General features: G+C 32.9%; 1 protein-coding gene and 1 long non-coding RNA gene across 4 annotated transcripts in view; one reads left to right on the top strand and one right to left on the bottom strand.

The window, feature by feature from the left end:
- Positions 1–946: 946 nt before the first annotated feature.
- On the top strand, positions 947–11,669 carry LOC143051929 (uncharacterized). The gene is made up of 2 exons (XR_012970956.1): positions 947–1,100; positions 6,834–11,669. It is a non-coding gene; the product is annotated as an uncharacterized LOC143051929 (long non-coding RNA).
- Positions 11,670–17,787: 6,118 nt separating this feature from the next.
- LOC143051936 (nipped-B-like protein) overlaps positions 17,788–19,955 on the bottom strand; it is a 64,807-nt gene continuing 62,639 nt past the window's right edge. For all 3 annotated transcript variants that reach the window (XM_076224932.1, XM_076224927.1, XM_076224921.1), the window contains 2 exons: positions 19,314–19,547; positions 17,788–18,422 (listed from right to left, as the gene is read on the bottom strand). In XM_076224932.1, the coding sequence (XP_076081047.1) occupies positions 18,210–18,422; positions 19,314–19,547 (447 nt within the window). In that variant the 3' untranslated portion in view covers positions 17,788–18,209. The remainder of the gene's footprint in view (positions 18,423–19,313; positions 19,548–19,955) is intronic.

Consider the following 19,955-nt stretch of genomic DNA (forward strand, 5'->3'; position numbering starts at 1 on the left):
GCTATTTTCTAATTTACTGAATATTGTTTAATAAGGAAAGATCCAAGTAACATTTTTGCGATGATTTATATTGATGTTTTTACTGGCGAAAATCGGGATAATAAATTACCCACAAAAATAAGTTTGTTTACAGTATTTTGTAGGATGACAAGTTTATGTAAATGAGCTGTAAATCACAGTTCTAGTTTACACTTATCTTCCATTTATTACATGCATTCCCCATTTTTTCACAGAATTTATCTGCATTTAAGAAAAACATTGTCAGTTATTTTTAAACACAAAACAAAATGAACCATCAGTATGATAACATGTATTGCAAGACGTTATTATGACCCAATTATGGGCATTATGTTTTTTGGTCTGTGCATCTGTTCGTTTGTCCATCTGTTAGTTCGTCCTTCTGTTCGTTTGTCCGTCTGTCCAGCTTCAGGTTAAAGTTTTTGATGAAGATGTAGTCAAATCAACTCGAAACTTAATATACATGTTCCCTATTATATGATCTTATGAATTTTAATGCCAAATTAGAGTTGAGACCCCAATTTCACAGTCCACTGAACATAGAAAGTGATAGTGCAAGTGGGGTATCCGTGTACTATGGACACATTCTTGTTGTATCCTATAATTAGTTATTCTTTTATCTTTGAAAGCTATGATATATAAATGCATACATTCTGCTATTCAAATAGTTGCTAATGATCTTAAAAGAATATGACGGTCACAGGATATGGCAGGAAATCTAATACTTGATATGGGTTATATTTACCCATTTAAAATGCTGATACTTTTATTGCAACCCAAGGGACCAAATTTGGACTGTTAAAAAAAAACCTCCTCAATGCTGATGAAGTGACACTTCTTAACGTTCAAAAATTAAACTGTCGCCTATGCTGTGGTAGATATCCATACTTACTAATGATAACCCATCTTGTTTTAATTTTAAATGTAACCATGTGGTGTGTACAGTGTGTAAGAGTTCTATGTGTTGGGCATGTGGCCAGGAAACAACTCAAGGTTCATACACACATTTTCAGGAATCTCCAGATTGTACTCTCTATATATTTAATGAACATTTTCCACCAGAAACCAATGAACCACCAATGGTTAGTTAAATTGTCTTTTCTTCTGAAACTTTTTTTATGCCCCACCTACGATAGTAGAGGGCATTATGTTTTCTGGTCTGTGCGTCCGTTCGGCTGTCTGTTGTACCGTCCGTCCGTCTGTCCGGCTTCACGTTAAAGTTTTTGGTCAAGGTAGTTTTTGATGAAGCTGAAGTCCAATCAACTTGAAACTTAGTACACATGTTCCTCATGATATGATCTTTCTAATTTTAATGCCAAATTAAAGTTTTGACCCCAATTTCACGGTCCACTGAACATAGAAAATGATAGAGCAAAGTTCAGGTTAAAGTTTTTGGTTAAAGTTTTTGGTCTAGGTAGTTTTTGATGAAGTTAAAGTCCAATCAACTTGAAACTTAGTAAACATGTATGGAAAGCCAACGGGGTCAAAATTCTTAATTTGTAACTTGTCAATTTGTAACTTGTAGTTGTGTAATTTCATAATTCGTAATGCGTAAATTGTCAGTTTGTAACTTGTATATTTGTAATTTCAAAATAGTTAATTCCTAAATTGTCAATTTGTAACTTGTATAACTGTGTGATTTCAAAATTCTTTATCGGTAAATTGTCAATTTGTAGATTGATGTTTTGTAACTTGTAACTTGTCGATTCGTGAAATGTCGATGTGTGAAATGTCAAAGTGTTAAATGTTGTCGGTTGTATTATGCTAACGATCATTATGACAACAGATGGCGCTCGGTTTCTTCTTCGTGTACATAAGACATCTGTAAGTAGGAGCACCTTCATAAGGAGTATATACCTAGTAATTTAAATCAATTATTTTCAGCATATGCTGCAAAAAAAGAATGCATGTATTCAGGATCCCAGTTTTATTTTGTTTACGACAGGTGGCGTTTCGTTAAAACGTAAACTATATAAAAATACATCCCGAATAGTTCAGTCCCTCCACGTAATAGATCTCTCATAATTGCGAGGTTAATGAAATAGTCGTTTTTCAGTGGAATAAAACGACAGAATTATTCAAGTAAATACAATAAGGAGATTTGTTAATAAACCTTATGATTGCCAATGAGACAAGTATCCACCAAAGTTCAAATAAAGTCGATGTAATTAAGCAAGTATAGGCAACTTACGGCCTTCAACAATGAGAATAGCTAATACCATATCTAGTCGTCTATACAAGGCTACATCATTACTTGAAAACCCAGGTACTAGTAATAAACAATTTCTGTTTATCCTTAAATGCTAATATCGGACCATTTTATTCTGACCGGATCAGATAGGGCTGACAGATATAAATATATATTAATATACATGCCAACTGAACTATAATTCTTGTCACGAAGCTTAAGAATTGCCGCTACCTGATTTTTCGTTCTATAAAAATTAACAACCAAAAAGACCAAAATGTTCCCCTATCCCTCTCAAATGCTGCTCAACGAACAGTACTCTCGGTAAGACCCCCAACCGGTGCCACCCCTCCTTATAGCCCGTTAACCCGACCAAATCTAATATTTCGTCGATTGGATCGATTATTAACCGAGTTGATTCACGATGTTAATCAATAAAGCAAATTTTTTTTGAAATTTGCATTTCATATGAAATTTAAAATAATTTGCAATGAGTTGGTAACAGTATAAATATTTACCGCCCATATATCAAGAAATGACGCTATTGACAAACCATGTTGTATTCCGCCTGGCTCTTCTGCCGAGCGGTGAGCCAGGGTCACAGGCTACCCTTTTACTCTTCAAAATGACCCAAGACTCTTCAAAATGACCCAAAATGACCCCCCCCCCCCCCCCGGGCCAAACCCCAAATAATGTGCAAAGATTATCATGGTGAAATACAATTAGGGTAAGTATATGCATATTGGAGATAATTGCTTCTGGCATGCAACTGAATGGCGAGATGGTGAAATCTTCTCTGACAAGTCAAAGGGGTAGGGTGTCACTTTGGCTAAAAGTGGGTGTAGGTTACGTGTTTAGTAAAAAAAACAGTTTCATAGTTTTACGACATTGGTAATTGACAAAATATTCAGAGGGGACCTCCTAGTATATTTTGATCTATTACCAAGATCATCTTTATCTAGGAATACGTTGGGGATACCAATACTGGCTTTAATACAATGGTAGAGAGAGCGCCGTCGATGTATTGACGGTGCACAAGAGCAGTTTCTGATCATGAACAGCTCTCAACGCTTGGTGTGAGCACTTCAGTGTCTTCAAGGTGGTTCCACTCGATTATTGGTACTGTTTAAAAAAAAATTTAAAAAAAGGTGTTTTGCTTGTTGAGATCTTAGAAAGTAAAAACACAAAAATACTGAACTCAGAGGAAAATTCAAAAAGGAAAGTCCAAAATCAAAAGTCCAAAGACATCAAACGAATGGATAACAACTGTCATATTCCTGACTTGGTACAGGCATTTTCTAATGTAGAAAATGGTGGATTGAACCTGGTTTTATAGCTAGCTAAACCTCTCACTTGTATGACAGTCGCATCAAATTCCATTACATTGTCAACGATGCGTGAACAAAACAAACATACTCAAAGAGTAAAAATGTCAAAAATAGGGGTACAGCAGTCAACATTGTGTTATCATCTTAATCACTATAAAAACAACAAATGTAACGAAGAAGCACAAAAAGGCATACATCAAATTTAACATCCTCATTTTGCTTATCTTATACGATTTTATTTATCTATGTAAAGTCTACCCGTAAAGGATGGAAATTTTTCAGTACTGGTGTAAAATTGCACGTTTGAAATTCACACAGGTAGACATAAAATAATTTTGTCGTTCAAAGTATGACGGCATACATAAATGCAGAGTCACGTAAAGTAGATATAACTAAAAACAGACTTAACAGTAAAAGTAATAATAATAAATAAAATAATTGTGTGGTTCAAAGTATGACGGGATACATAAGTACAGAGTCACGTCAAATGTATATCATAAAAAACTGGCTTAACAGAAAAAGTAGTATTAATGAATAAAATAGTTTTGTCATTCAAAGTATGGCAAGATCCATAAGTAAAAGTAATATTAATAAATAAAATAATTTTGTCGTTCAAAGTATGATGTTTTACATAAGCATAGAGTCACGTCAAATGAATGTCTCAAAAAACTGACTTAACAGTAAAAGTAATATTAATGAAGACAAATAAAAGAATACTATAACACGTTATTAAGATGATAACCAACGTCAGTACGCAAGATCTATACTTCAAGACCATCTTGTATTATTTGTGAAGTTGATATGGAATATTTATCAACAAGTTCTTGGTACCTTCCGATGAACTTTTTTAGAAAAAAGGACGAGACGTTCTTTGACATACCCCTGGTTCATCAACTCTCTGCTCAGACACTGGTGACGTTTTACAAAGTCTGAATAGGAGCTGCAATTCAGACTTTGTAAAACTTTATTCAATACTGAATAAGTTGGAAAATGTATATTCCATATGCAGGTGAAGTTGGTAGATTGTTCTTACATTAAATAAATCATTAGATATTTACATTCTTTTCTGAAATTCTAATATTTCAGCTTATAATATTAAGAAATAATGGGTGTCCACCTATTTCTCCCATCATACATTCAGTCAAATATTTGCACCCAAGATCACTGATATTAGTATGAATTTTCCAGCTCCGTCTTATATATCATGTATTTCGTTTAATTTTGACCCGGTCAAATATTAAGAAGAAATATCCTGCCAAGTGACAGTAATATATTTGCAAAGTTGACAAGATAGCCCAGTCCAGCGACACATCTGTATATACCTTAATACCGTGAGGAAGTGACACACCCTCCCAGGTTTGGTTACAGTAAATATAAGATATGTTTATTCGAGGTCACCTCTATATAAAACTGAGTCCCTGGTAGACATGCCATATAAAACAAACAATATATTTTATGTCTATTTGTTTTCTATTATATGTATGTGCTGTATATAATTGATTTAAATTAGTTAGGTACTAGTATATTTTCCATATGGAGGTGCTCCTACTTACAGAAGAAGAAACCGAGCGCCATCTGTCGTCATAATGATTGTTAGCATAATACAACGACAACATTTAACACTTTGACATTTCACACATCGACATTTCACGAATCGACAAGTTACAAGTTACAAAACATCAATTTACAAATTGACAATTTACCGATAAAGAAGTTAAAAATAGACAATTTACGAATTAACAATTTTGAAATTACAAATATATACAAGATACAAACTGACAATTTACGCATTACGAATTATGAAATTACACAACCACAAGTTACGAATTGACAAGTTACAAATAAAGAATTATGACCCTGTTGGCTTTCCATAAACATGTTCCCTAAGATATGATCTTTCTAATTGTAATACCAAATTGGGGCATGCGTGTACTATGGACACATTCTTGTTTTAAGTAGCTATATATACACAAACTTTTTTAAACTTCCATTTAAAAGTAAGATTGAATAAACTGTCAAATTTAGTCCAGAGCCAACTTCTTTTTATGGGAAGCTGTTAAATCACCAGATGCATCAAGTGAACTTCTGTGAAGAACTGAGTCTGTAAAAATTGGGGCCCCCTTAGTTGTGTCTCTGGGCAACTGAGGGTTGATGTAACAGGTGATTGTTAATAAAATATGTTTAATATTAAAAAAAAAAAAAAAAAAAGATAACAAATGGAAAATGCCACATTTGTCAAAATGACAGTGACATAGAAACCCTGCAACACTTATTTTTCAGTTGTAGTACATCACAGTTAATTTTTAAAAATCTCCAAGAAATACTTATCAAATCAAACGTAGGAATAAATAATCCTTTTGTTGAAAAGGACATTCTATTAGGTAAAAACACAAGAGAATTAAAATATGTACTTTTTTAAACATAATTATCATAAAATTAGGAATTCAATAAAATTTGACAAAACGCCCAAAGCACCGCAAAATATTTATAAAATCTGGAAACAAAACTTGAAAAATAATCTAAAATTTGTTCTTCTTTTTAAAGGCAATGACATCATTGATAAGACAAAATTGGAGTCAGTTATAATGAAAATTTAGACAGTAAATATAGCATAAGCTTGTCATGAGTCAAAGTACATTTGTTATGGTTTATCGTATAAGAATATAGATTTTATCTTTTTATACAAACATAAAAAAATGTATTAGCCTATCATGTTTATTGTAGTAAATGCACATCTTTTGTGAGAGTATCTTATTATTTACTTACTATTTTGAATTTAAGGAATAGAATTGTTAGATGCTTCTAACATTATATGGATATATTTTTTACACTAATTGTAAATGAAAATCTAAGGTAAAGAGTGGACTACATTTTTATTGCCTTCTATTGCCCCTGGATAGAAATATGGTTCATGTTGTAAACAGGGACCTTTGGCCTGTTCCTGGACAACTAAGGTAATTGTATACAGGAAATATTCAGGAATAAAACGTTTATATGTCTTAAAAAAAAAAAAAAAAAAAAAAAAAAAAAAATCAAAGTGACATACTTTTTATGGGAGATAGCTGAGATGAAATGTTTTCCCTAGAGGGTAAGAGATTTTAATTCAAAGATGCCTAAAGGATTAATTTATACTCAAATGTTTTAATTTTTCTTTATTATCCCATTTTAGGCTCATCACTCAAAATTCATGACTACTATACTTTCAGTTAATCTCTATCACTTAAATAAATTCTAACAAAAACTCTGAAACTTAAGATTTAGTAAGAATAGATAAATGAAACCTTTTTTTCTATTTTCAGATAATACAGGATCTTAACACAGCATTAGGACTAGGGAAAACTATAGATCATGTGATGTGTCCAGAATGTACAGAAAAAAATTTACGCCAAGAAAACTTCAATCATGTTGTATGCTGGAAGTGTAAAACAAATTTTTGCTATCTTTGTAAGAAAAAGTTACATCCCCCCATTGCTAGACATTTTTTAAGGACTAAATGTAGCAGGTTTTCAGATAATTGATGATTTTATGCCCAGATGTGTTCTCTCTAATTTCTTTAAAGTAACTGCATTTGGTTTTCTTTTTAGCCATGACTTAATTTGTCTTTACGGAAAGTTCTCCAGAAAAGCTGTGGATTTTAAAATAAGAACTGTAAATTCAGAAATAATTGCAAGTTTTTTTTTAATTCAAATAATGTGGCTAGGTGGGTATTGCAATGATAACCAGATGCCCTGCAGGGCACAGCTTTATACGACCGCAGAGGTCGAACCCTGAACAGTTGGGGCAAGTATGGACACAACATTTAAGCTTGATACAGCTCTGAATTTGGATTGTGATTAAATAGTTGACACAACATAGGTTTCTGACACAGAATGAATGTGGTCTAAGAAAAGTTAAATTTTAAATTGGACATTTACCTATTATGGTCCAATATCCAAAATCTAAATACATGCTTAGATTCAGCATATCATAGAACCCCAAGAATTCAATTTTTGAAATCAAATAATGTTCAATTTTAGACCCTTTAGACCTCAATGTGGACCAATTTGATAACCGGGCCCAAATATTAAAAATCTAAATACATGGTTAGATTCAGCATATTGAAGAACCCCATATATTCAATTTTTGTTGAAATCAAACAAAGTTTAATTTTTGACCCTTTGGACCTTAATGTAGACCAATTTGAAAACGGGACAATACTGTGCAATTGAATATTTCTTGCTATTGTGCAAAACTGTGCAATTGAAAATTTCTTGCTATTGCGCAATATTGTGCAATTAGATATTTCTTGCTATTGCGCAATACTGTGCAATTAAAGATTTCTTGCTATTGCACAATACTGTGCAATTGAAGATTTCTTGCTATTGCGCAATACTGTGCAATTGAAAATTTCTTGCTATTGCACAATACTGTGCAATTGAAGATTTCTTGCTATTACAGAATACTGTGCAATTGCAAATTTCTTGCTATTGCACAATACTTAATATAATAATTTTGGACCCTGATTTGGACCAACTTGAAAACTGGGCCCATAATCAAAAATCTAAGTACATGTTTAGATTCAGCATATCAAAGAACCCCAAAAATTCAATTTTTGTTAAAATCAACCTAAGTTTAATTTTGGACCCTTTGGACCTTAATATAGGCCAATTTGAAAACAGGACCAAAAATTAAGAATCTGAATACACTGTTAGATTTGGCTTATCAAAGAACCCCAATAATTCATTTTTTGATGAAATCAAACAAAGTTTAATTTTGGACCCTTTTGGCCCCTAATTCGTTGGGACCAAAACTCCCAAAATCAATCCCAACCTTCCTTTGTGGTCATAAACCTTGTGTTAAAATTTCTTAGATTTCTATTAACTTATACTAAAGTTATTGTGCAAAAACCAAGAAAAATGCTTATTTGGGACCTGTTTTCGGCCCCTAATTCCTAAAATGTTGGCACTAAAACTCCCAAAATCAATCCCAACCTTCCTTTTGTGGTCATAGACCTAATGTTAAAATTTCATAGATTTCTGTTTACTTATACTAAAGTTATTGTGCGAAAACCAAGAAAAAAGCTTATTTGGGCCCTTTTTGGCCCCTAATTCCTAAACTGTTGGGACCAAAACACCCAAAATCAATCCCAACCTTCCTTTTATGGTCATAAACCTTGTGTTTAAATTTCATGGATTTCTATTTACTTTTACTAAAGTTAGAGTGCGAAAACCAAATGTCTTCGGACGACGACGACGCCAACGTGATACCTATATACGACCAAAAAAATTTCAATTTTTACGATCGTATAAAAACACGCATTTTTAGATCAGATGCATTATCTGTATGTAGATTATCCTGAAATCTCAATAATAAATTATGCATTTTTGTCCATTCTACAAAAATCGCAAAAAAAAATGCATGCAATAATCATTGATAATATATATTTAATAGACTTAAATTTTTGAGAAAAAAACAAGAATGTGTCCCCAGTACACAGACAGTGGCGTAGCCAGGGTTAAAATGATGTGGATGCGAAAAAAAATTTAGGACCTTTTATGCACTTTTTTTTTCAGACGTTTTTCCTGTATACATGTGTACTTCCCCTACAATCCGACAATGGCTAGATTTTTGTTTAATTTCAAAATACCCATCAATATATAAGTTTCTAACAGAATTTTGTTGTTTTCTCGTAACTACCATCATTAGATACAGTAATATGTGATGTTAAAGTTTCACATCCAATTGAAATATGAAATCTCAAAATGGACCCATTACAAAGGCCCTTTTGTATATGGAACTTCGAAATATAGGCTCTGAAGTGATACCCCCCCTTTCCCGAAATTTGAGCCTCCACATGGGATTTTTTAATTACTTGTCTTAACACGTTGCAGGGGACAGAAATCCTGGGCGTCCGTCATGTGTTGCCAGATTTTTGTGAAATTTATATCATCAGCAATGTCTTTGAAACTCGCGAAAATAAGTCCTGATCAAATAATTTAACCAACTATGCCCCCTTTGAAATATAAATCATAATTGATATACCATTGCATTTGGCCTGAAGCTTTTATATCTCTTTAGATATTAAATAAAAAAAAGAAAGAAAATCCTTTTTTTTAGTAACTGCCCTTGTATAATAGAATAGATAAATATGTGCACTATGGGGACTTTTGAACTCTTTTTTTGAAAATAAAATTAATATTGTACCAAGTTTGAAGCGGGTATTTATTAGCCCAGAAATGATCACACTCCATAATAAATACTAGTCGTATTTAATGTTACAGGAAACGATATCAGGTAATGAAGTGTTCGTTGTTAACTAGTAATGCTGCTATGTCATCGCTCTGCTTGGTTCAATCTCAGACCAAACATGTCTGCAGGTCTTCTACGTATTATCATCCTCTGCGCTTGTCGTTGCCGACGACGCGCTAAGACGTAGACTTTTTACGAAAAAGTTGACAGCACTTTTCTGCGATTTATCCATCTTGTTTACATAAACTATAAATGATCTTAAAGGAAAGACCACGTATACTGCTTTGGAAATGATTGCACGATGTTCACATATCGTCACCCTTACATTCAGACACAACATATGCAATTATATATATATATATATATATATATATATATATATATATATATTTTTTTATTTTTTTTTTTTTTTTGTCAAAATGATGTGGATGCTTGAGCATCTGAGCATACATGCAAGCTACGCCACTGACAGATGCCCCATCTGCACTATCATTTTCTATGTTCAATGGACCGTGAAAATGGGAGAAAATCTCTAATTTAGCATTAAAATTAGAAAGATCATAGACCAGAAAACATAATGCCCATAAATGGGACATAAAAAGGTTTTTTTTGGTAATATCCTCTGAATCAAACATCTGGTTTAGACCAAACTTGCATGGTAAGGGTATTTTGGGTAGGGTTTCTGGTCTATTCATCAGTCTGTCCCGTAACAGTTTAATGTTTTGGTTTAAAGAACTTTGAGGTCAGATTAACTTGAAACTTGGTTCAATTGTTGATTATGAAGTAAACTTTTAAATTATATGCCAAATTAAGATTTTTACCAGTTCTCCCAAATGTTATAGTTTGATAGGGGAAATTGTTCTATAGATGCATATTCCTGTTTATTCTGTTTAAAATCTCTTTTATATTTAACACTAAATGTGTTTAAGCCAATCAATGTCAAATCTAGGATTGTTGGTCAATTTACACCTATTTAAAAGTCAAGTGAAACAAGTGTCTGCTAATTATTATGTTGAGGAAATTATGAAATAATTTCATGCATAGATACAAAAATAAGTCCTATGGACATGTTTTTTTTTATATTTATAAGGAATCCTTTACAGTATAATCAACAAAAAATATTTTATTCTGTGATTGTTGATATAATTTTTACATGCAAATTAACTTTCTGGTTTTGGTGGTGAAGTTAACGGATCATTAACACAGAATCATGGTATACAGGGTAAACAAGTTTGATAAATAATTCTTGTTTTTTTTGTTTTCCTTGTCAATTAAACTTTGTCACAATTCTTTTTTTTTTTCTTCTTCCAAGTGTCTTTTTTTCTGCCTCCCACCTGCACTCTGATTGCCAAGTTCTAATGCAAGGTGTAAGGTCACTGGAAACAAATAAACTGTCATCCAATTAGAGTACATGAAATCAACAGCACTACATTTTTGAGTATTTCCATAATAACCAAAGCAACTTATAAAATGTCAATAAGATAGAAGTTTTCTTATCTATAAAGTCAAGCCTTTTTTAACCAGTCTTCCTTATAATAAAGTAGTTGGTCATTTAATTTCTACTGCATGACACAAACATTAAATAACTTGATTTGGATGATAAGCATTATTTTAAAATTTCACAGGGATCATAGGTTACAAAGTTGTAGTCTTACATTGAAACAGATGTTTCTATTTGCAGCCAGTTTTATAATTGATAGCTTTCTGCATTTCAAAAAAAACTTTGCTGTATTTTTAACAATCTTTTCCTTTACATTTTACTTGTTATTGAATATTTTTTGTCTTATTAGTTATATATTTTATAGTGTTATATTTATAGTGCTTTTTACCTTCTTATATCTACTGTTACTTTATTATAAAACTGTGATATATATATTCAATCATTAAATACTTTTGACCCAACCTTACTTTGTGTCGGCTTATCACTTATGTCTTGCTTTAGATCTGAGAGCCAATATAGTATCTGTTTGAGCTTGTTAAAGTTACGGCCAGATAAAAATACTAACCAAGATTTCCCATGTACATGTTCTATTGATTGAAAAGAAAAGACAGGATGTTGTGTATCAATTCATGACTCATAATCATGACAAGCCAATGAAAAACCAATCGCACAAGAACAAGTGTTTTTTAAAAGCTGTTCTTCATATTGAAGGTGTAAGTAAGGCTGAAACTGTCTCCTCACTACAAATTCATAATGGTCTGTAGCACTGGTTTGAGTGAAATTCTTTGCTGAGGTTGATAGTGAACACAATAATATCAACAAATATTTTTTTAAATTTTGCCATCTGAGAAGGGACTTTCCATTTTGAATTTTCCTTGTACATTTTTAATACAGTATTTTTGTTATTTTGTTTTTTTGTGATTAGGGAAATTAGGGTGAACTGCCTAAATCATGATAGTTCTTCGATATTTTTGTCCAACTAATATTGAAAAAATAAATGAAGAATGTGTCCGTGGGACACAGATGATGCCCCTGCTTGATATTGTACCAGTGTACTTGATCTGAGTTTTCTGGTAACAAGCATTGTGTATAAGTTTAATAACATTTGGTTGAAGCAAACTAAAGTTAGAGAACAGAAACGAAAAATTTAGCAATTTTTATATTTGTAAAGGGCATAACTCTAGAATGGTATAAGTGACGCCACCAAAATTCAAACTTGATCTGTGTTTAGTGGTATTAAGCATTGTGTATAAGTTTCATAAGATTTGGTTGAGGCAAACTAAAGTTAGAGAACAGAAACCAACTTTGGGACGTACATAGGTAAAACTTATTGCCCCCTCTGCTTCGTTGGGGCATAAAAAATTTAGTACTAAGCAATGAACAGTAAAAATGAGCTCAAGGTCAAATAAGACATGTCAGACTGACATGTACATCATAACATTTTTGCATGCACCAATTATAGTTGACCTATTGCATTCAAAGTATTAGAAACAGACCATAACTATAACCACTGAACCATGAAAATTGTGTCAAGTTTAGGCGACACCTGCCAGCTGGACATGTACACCTTGCAATCATTCCATACACCAAATATAGTAGACCTATTGCTTATAGTATCTGAGATATGGACTTAACCACGAAAACTTAATCTTGTTCATTGATCCATGAATTGAAATGAGGTCACGTGAAAACTGTGACAGACATGAAGACCTTGTAAAGTACACATACCAAATGTAGTTATCCTATTTATTCATAATATGTTGTCAATGAACCATGAAAATGAGGTCAAGTTGCAGGCTCCAATGAAACTGCAAAAGTCCTTTGCAGAGTATTTTGTCTATCGAAGTTGCAGTTTAAGCCACCTCTTCAAGCATGTTTTTATCTTAATTGTTTTGATAATGATTTCATCAGGAGCATCATCATACCTTACGAAAATGACTTTCTTATTATTAACTAGCTTTGATGAAAACTTATGACTGACCAATGGATAATGGAAATGTTTTTTTTTTTCAGCTTTGTATTTATCTGATGAGTTGGGATTTTTTAATTTTTAATTTTATCTTATTTTGTGCATGTACACCACTGTCCATGGTTAAGGGAGGGGTAGGCACCTGATAACATGTTTAATACTGCCACGATTTTCGAGCAGTATATGGATGTCCAAAGACAGGTGCCTGTTAATCAGTGGTTGTTATTTGTTTCAGTTTATCATACTTAAAGTGTTTTAGTCCGGCGGCTACAAGCATATTTCAGACGAATTGTGCACATCCTGTTACAAGCATGAAATTTGGCATAGACCTTCCTCAACTATTACTCTTTTATTTCAGATAGGGAGGCATTTGAAAAAAATGTCTCACTTCCGGTAAAATCCAAAATGGTGGACGTCATACTTAAATCAGCCCAATATCGAAGGCTAGCGTGTAAAAATGTGTTATTATCATGCCACTATCATAATATTTGGTACAGACCTTTGTTTTTTACTACTTTTGGATAAATTAAATAGATTAGATGTCTTCAGAAACCCCACTTTCGGTAAAAATCCAATATGGCTGACATTGTACTTAAATAAGCTTATTTTTTAGGGAGGGTAACTGAAATTTGTTTTAACGTATTGCTACTATCATTACATTGTGTATGAACCTTTCTTTGGTGTTTCTGATGGATACAATGCATAAGACATATGTCTTAAAAACCCTTTCTTCCGGGTATATCCAAAATGGCAGACAGAGAAATATCAATTTTTTATTCAAATTTTCATTTTTTTCAATATGTAAAGAAATGATTTTATTTTGTGCTGGTCATTAAACTTTTGGCTTAAAGTTATCCTCAAAACCACTTATTCTAGCATGTTGTAAATATTTAGATATCAAGTTGACACTTCCGGTTAAAAATATGACGTAAATTTCAAAGATGAGTCCTCAATCTATTTCTTCGATTTAGAGTTTTGGATAGATTGATTAAAACAAAATAAAATCACTATAGTACTAAAAATTATTTAAAATTATTACTATTTGGCCAAGAATACATGTTTATTCACAGTCACCATGACATGCACACATCGCAGTGCACGGGATACCCGATTTTCCACATTAAAAATATGACCGCGGAATCCTTTCTTACATCCACAATGTATAAGCTTTTGACAAAATGATGAGGCCTCAAAAAGAGTTTTTCAAAAGTTATCCTCTTTGTCCCGCCTGGAGTGGGTAGCATAAGAGCCAATCCCAAGCTCGTCTCCCTAAACACCTGCCTAAGTATATTGCATTATTTACATGCTGGAAAAGACTAGACCAAGTTGAGGGAATAGCCTCGAAAAACCGTCCCTGTTGCGCAAATAGTTATTTTCTTGCTTCGTTAACCATGTTATACCCATCTGCTAAGTTTGTGCGATCTTACAGTAAAACCCCGGTGATTTAGTCTGATTAATCATCATTCTTTTTGTTAAAGTCACATCTTCAAATGCAATCAATGTCTCCCACATAGTCTTTTCCCCCCTTTCAAGCAAAGAGAGAACCATATCACAACAGGTAAAGACATGGATAACAACAAGTGTTTCAGATCACCCAGATCACTCATTGCCTAGTGCATTTGAAAGGCCATTGATAGATATTAATCCAAAGTCTTTTGCCCTCCCAAACACAACGTCTACCCCTATGTCACGGAATAGCGAAACAGTATTGACAACATCATCATTAACGACTGTTCGAATCATGACTCGTTTAAGTGCGTGTTTCACTGCATCAGACACATGCACCATGATTTTAGTGTCTGCCTCTAAATGTGAACTTGGTGCTGAACTTGAAATACATTACGTGGTGGATAAGATAGAATATCCTGACCATTTGTTGCTATAACTACCATACGCATCCAAGACTTCATCCACTCGTATTTCAGTTTCAAGGTATTTTATTTAGGTAAGGACATAATACCCAATCAGCATACTCAGTAGGCCGCAATTCACAATCGGAGAGCTGATTTCCAACATTTACAAAGACTGTGGTATTGTTTCTCACATCTTAATAAATTCTGCAAAAACACATATTTTCTTGCCTTGTTAACCTAATCTGTTTCTTTTTTTTTTTTTTATCTTCCAACAAAACCACGTATCGTTTTCAATGACATTAAACATCAAATCCATATGGTGATGTTGGCTGGTCAATCATCATTCTAAATGCTATAGTCACATCTTCAAACTCCATTAATGTCACCAACGCAGTTCCTTTTCCAGCGAACGTGTTATCTTTTAATGCCTAGTGCATTTGAAAGGTCATTGATTGATATATATCTTATACTTTTCCCCTTCTAAATGCAAACCAAAGTTTGTCTGCCCTATGTCACGGAATAGCGAAACAGCATGACATCAGTATCGACTGTTTGAGTCATGACTCAGTTAAGTCTATGTTTCACTGCATCAGACACATCTATCTTGATTCTAGTGTCAGTCTCTTCGAGTAAACATGGTGCTAAACTTGAAACATCATCAAGTGGTGGATAACACTAAACATCCTGAGCATTTGTTGGTTCAACTACCTTGTACTCAAAATTGTATTGAGCAAGCTCCTGTGAATGAAAACTTAAAAGTTCTTTCTTACTGTCGTCATCTCTCAGAAAACTTTCCCATCTTTGAGGATGTTTTTAATCCTGGGTTCGTCTGTGTATTCCCTTTCCCCTAAATGTTGCCCTTGCTTCTTTTAGCAGCTTTAAAACTACCAGTATTTCGCTATTCCGTAACAAAGGGGCAGACGAACTATTGATTGTATTTGGGGAGGCAAAAATCTTTGGATTAATATCTATCAATGGCCTTTCAAATGCACTAGGCAATGAGTGATCACACACTTTTATTTCTGACCAATACCTTATGACGGGTTGTGATACTGTTCTCTCTTTGCTTGAAAAGGAAAAAAAAAGACTGCGTGGGAGACATTAATGGTATTTGAAGATGTGACTTTAACATAAAGAATGATGATTGATCAGCCTAAATCACCGGGGTTGTACTGTACAAACTTATCAGATCTAACATGATTAACGAACCAAGAAAGTCAATTTTTGCACAAAAGGGAAATCTCATTTTAAGTGAGGCTATTCCCACGACTTGTTCTAGTCTTTTCAAGCATGTAAAACGTGTAATATACTAATGCAGGTGTTTAGTGAGACGAGCTTTGGATTGACTCTTATGCTACCTAGTCTTGTCACTAATGGATTGCGAAGGGACAAAGAGGGTCCCTTTAAAAAAAAACTCTTTCTGAGACCTCATCATTTTTTCAGAAGCTTGTACATTATGGATGTAAGAAAGGATGCCGCGGTTAATTTTAATGTGTAAAATCGGGTCTCCCGTGCACTGCCTTGTGTGCATGTGGTGGTGATTGTGAATAAGCATGTATTCTTGGCCAAATAGAAGTAGTTTTAAATATTTTTTAGTACTATAGTGATTTTATTTTGTTTAAATCAATCTATCCAAAACTCTACATCGAAGAAATAGATTGAGGACTCATCTTTAAAATTTACGTCATATTTTTACCGGAAGTGTCAACTTTATATCTTAGCATTTACAACATGCTAGAATAAGTGGTTTTGGGGATAACTTAAAGCCAAAAGTTTAATGACCAGCACAAAATAAAATCATTTTCTTTACATTTTGAAGAAAGTTGAAAATTTGAATAAAAAATTGATATTTCTCTGTCTGCCATTTTGGATACTTCCGGAAGTAAGGGTTTTTAAGACATATGTCTTATACATTGTCTCCATCAGAAGCACCAAAGAAAGGTTCATACACAATGTAATTATAGTAGCAACACGTTAAAACACATTTCAATTACCCTCCCTAAAAAATAAGCTTATTTAAGTGCAATGTCCGCCATATTGGATTTTAACCGGAAGTGGGGTTTCTGAAGACATCTAATCTATTTAATTTATCCAAAAGTAGTAAAACACAAAGGTCTGTACCAAATATTATGATAGTAGCATGATAATAGGACATTTTTACACGCTAGTCTTCGATATTGGGCTGATTTAAATATAACGTCCGCCATTTTGGATTTTACCGGAAGTGAGACATTTTTTTCAAATGCCTCCCTATCTGAAATAAAAGAGTAATAGTTGAGGAAGGTCTATGCCAAATTTCATGCTTGTAACAGGATGTGCACAATTTTTTACAAAGCCGCCGGACTATTTGGTTCTTGTTTAATAGTTTTTTCTTGTGTTGTGCTGTTTTAACCACTATCCCAGGTTGGGCTGCCAATAACATGTTTAACCCAGCAATATACTGAATGCACTAGTCTAAAGTCAGGAGCCTATAATTCTGTGTTTGGTGCTGTATGTCACATTCATGTTTCATTTTTTTTTTGGTAGATAAATCAGGCTGATTGTTTTCTCATTTAAATTTGTTATGTCAAGGCCTTTTATAGCTTGCAATACGGTATTGTGACATATAGTTTGTATCACATCATTTGGTCCTGTGTGGAGAGTTCTCATTGACAATCATACATCATCTTATCTAATATCAAGGTAAGAGGTACATGTCTTTACAACTTGTACATCTTAAAATCATTCAACTTTCATCTGGCAACTAATAATAGAACAGCGAATCATTTTATATTTTTTAATTTCATCAAATAACTTTTTCTATTTTCTTCAAGTTCAAATGGCTGGGAATGGAAACATCACATATGACTGATAATGTGTTGATAAATGTGTTGGCAATGAAACTGTATACAGGTTTTTCTTAAAAAATAAAATAAATACTTTTTCATTTACACAACAACATTTGTAAATAAGAAATGACGTCATGATTCTAAAAAAAAAAGAGAAAGCAACGAACAATGTAAAACAATGAACTAGATACAGTGACAATAAAATGCAGCAGTTTTGATAAAGAGTTTTGTTTATGTACATGGTTTGTTTGATAAAACAGATGATTTCCTTCCTCACGACAACAATATAAAACAACAATAAAACAGCCATAAATGTATCACTCATTATTTCATCCATACATCATTATGATACATAACTAACATACAAAGTCTGGATCATCACTATTATCACTGTCACTATCACTACCATAACGTTTCCGTTTCTTCTTCTTTTTCTTTGGAACAGATTTTGGTGTAACACTTATAGTTTGTATTAACGTTCGTGAAGATTTCTTTTTATGGCTACTACTACTGTGATGAGAGTGATGGTGATGATGGTGATGCTTGGATGGTTTGGGTGTCCATTTCATCTGAAATTTTGATAGTACTGTCATGTTATTTTAAATTAACATTTCTAAATAATAGAAGAATGTGTTTATGGTATACAAATGCCCCTGCTGGAAAATGTATGGCAAATTCAGCAGTTTTTTAAATAAAAGGACATAACTGATGAGTGATGAAAACATAATACAACACCACTTAAATCTTAAAATATGAAATTGATCAGAGATAGGTTTAAATAATCATTGTGTATTAAGTTTCATAACACTTGCTAAAGCAGAGTATAGTTAGAATGGGGAAACAGCAAATTTAGCATTTTTGCAATTTATAAAGGGACATAACTTAAAAACAGAGTAATTAATACCACCAAAATTCAAACTTGATCTCTGTATGGTGGTAATAAGCATAGTGTATAAGTCTCATCTAAGTAAGAAAAGGTAAACCAATTTCCGGACACATAAATAAGGTTTAAACTTAATGCCCATGTCAATGAGCAGTGGAGGCATAAAATTATTATCTATATATAAATCTAACAGCACTAGGAAATATTGTCACTTGAATCATTTTTTTCAAAAACCAGAATTGCTAACTATAAAATAGCCAATGTTCTTAGTAGAGAAACTTAACTGCTGTGGTCTGTGTCATTTTTCAAACATTTTTTGCTCTTTTAAAACACCAATATATATACACTTCTTCATTTTTGAATTTAAGTACTATAGTGTAGTAGAATAGATGTGATAAATTCAAAATTTCTTTTGCCTAATACACTGAATATGTTTTTTTGAAGGTAAAACCTTTGTTTATGATAAATCTGTGCTTACCTTAATGAAAACCTAAACGATTAAGTGGGGTTATCAAGGGGTAATTGCAAATGTTTTTCAGACAGGTAAGTACAGATTTTGATATAAACTAAATCTTACAGAGTTATCTGCACCCTCTTCATTATTTTCAACAATCATTTCTGTGTCTTCATTTTCCTTTGGTACTGCAACACCGTCATCTCCAATACGAATTGTCATGGGAGGTACCCTTGGTGCTGTTCTTCCTGGAGTAGGCGTGTTACGTCCAGGTGTCGGCGTGTGGCGTCCTGTGCTCTTTGCCTCATCGCTTTCATCTTCATCAGGTGGGTCTATACTTAACATCAATTCCTTGAACTGAAATGATTACAATTAAAAGCTTATAACATTTCTTAAAAATAGCAGACATTTTATATCTTAAATACAAAAGATTCATTATTATTTTTGGGGTTCTCATGTTTCATGTTAGCAACAGATTTAAGTGTTCAATAAAATAACAGGTACAAATTTTACAAGCTTGTATGGAAACTTTAAATGAAATCAAATACTCATAACATAACAATATAACTTTTCCTCAAACCACAAAATCAGGTACCCATGAAAATAAATAAATTCACAATATATATGTCATATACATGTATGAGAAAGAATGAATGAGACAACCAAAAGAAATTCAGTTTGTTCATTTTGCATCATATATTGTTTGGAAATATTGGCATGATAAATAATATTGTACCAACACAAATCTTATTATTTTAATATGCA

Source organism: Mytilus galloprovincialis, chromosome 1 (genome assembly GCF_965363235.1).
Source record: "Mytilus galloprovincialis chromosome 1, xbMytGall1.hap1.1, whole genome shotgun sequence".
Taxonomy (NCBI): domain Eukaryota; kingdom Metazoa; phylum Mollusca; class Bivalvia; order Mytilida; family Mytilidae; genus Mytilus; species Mytilus galloprovincialis.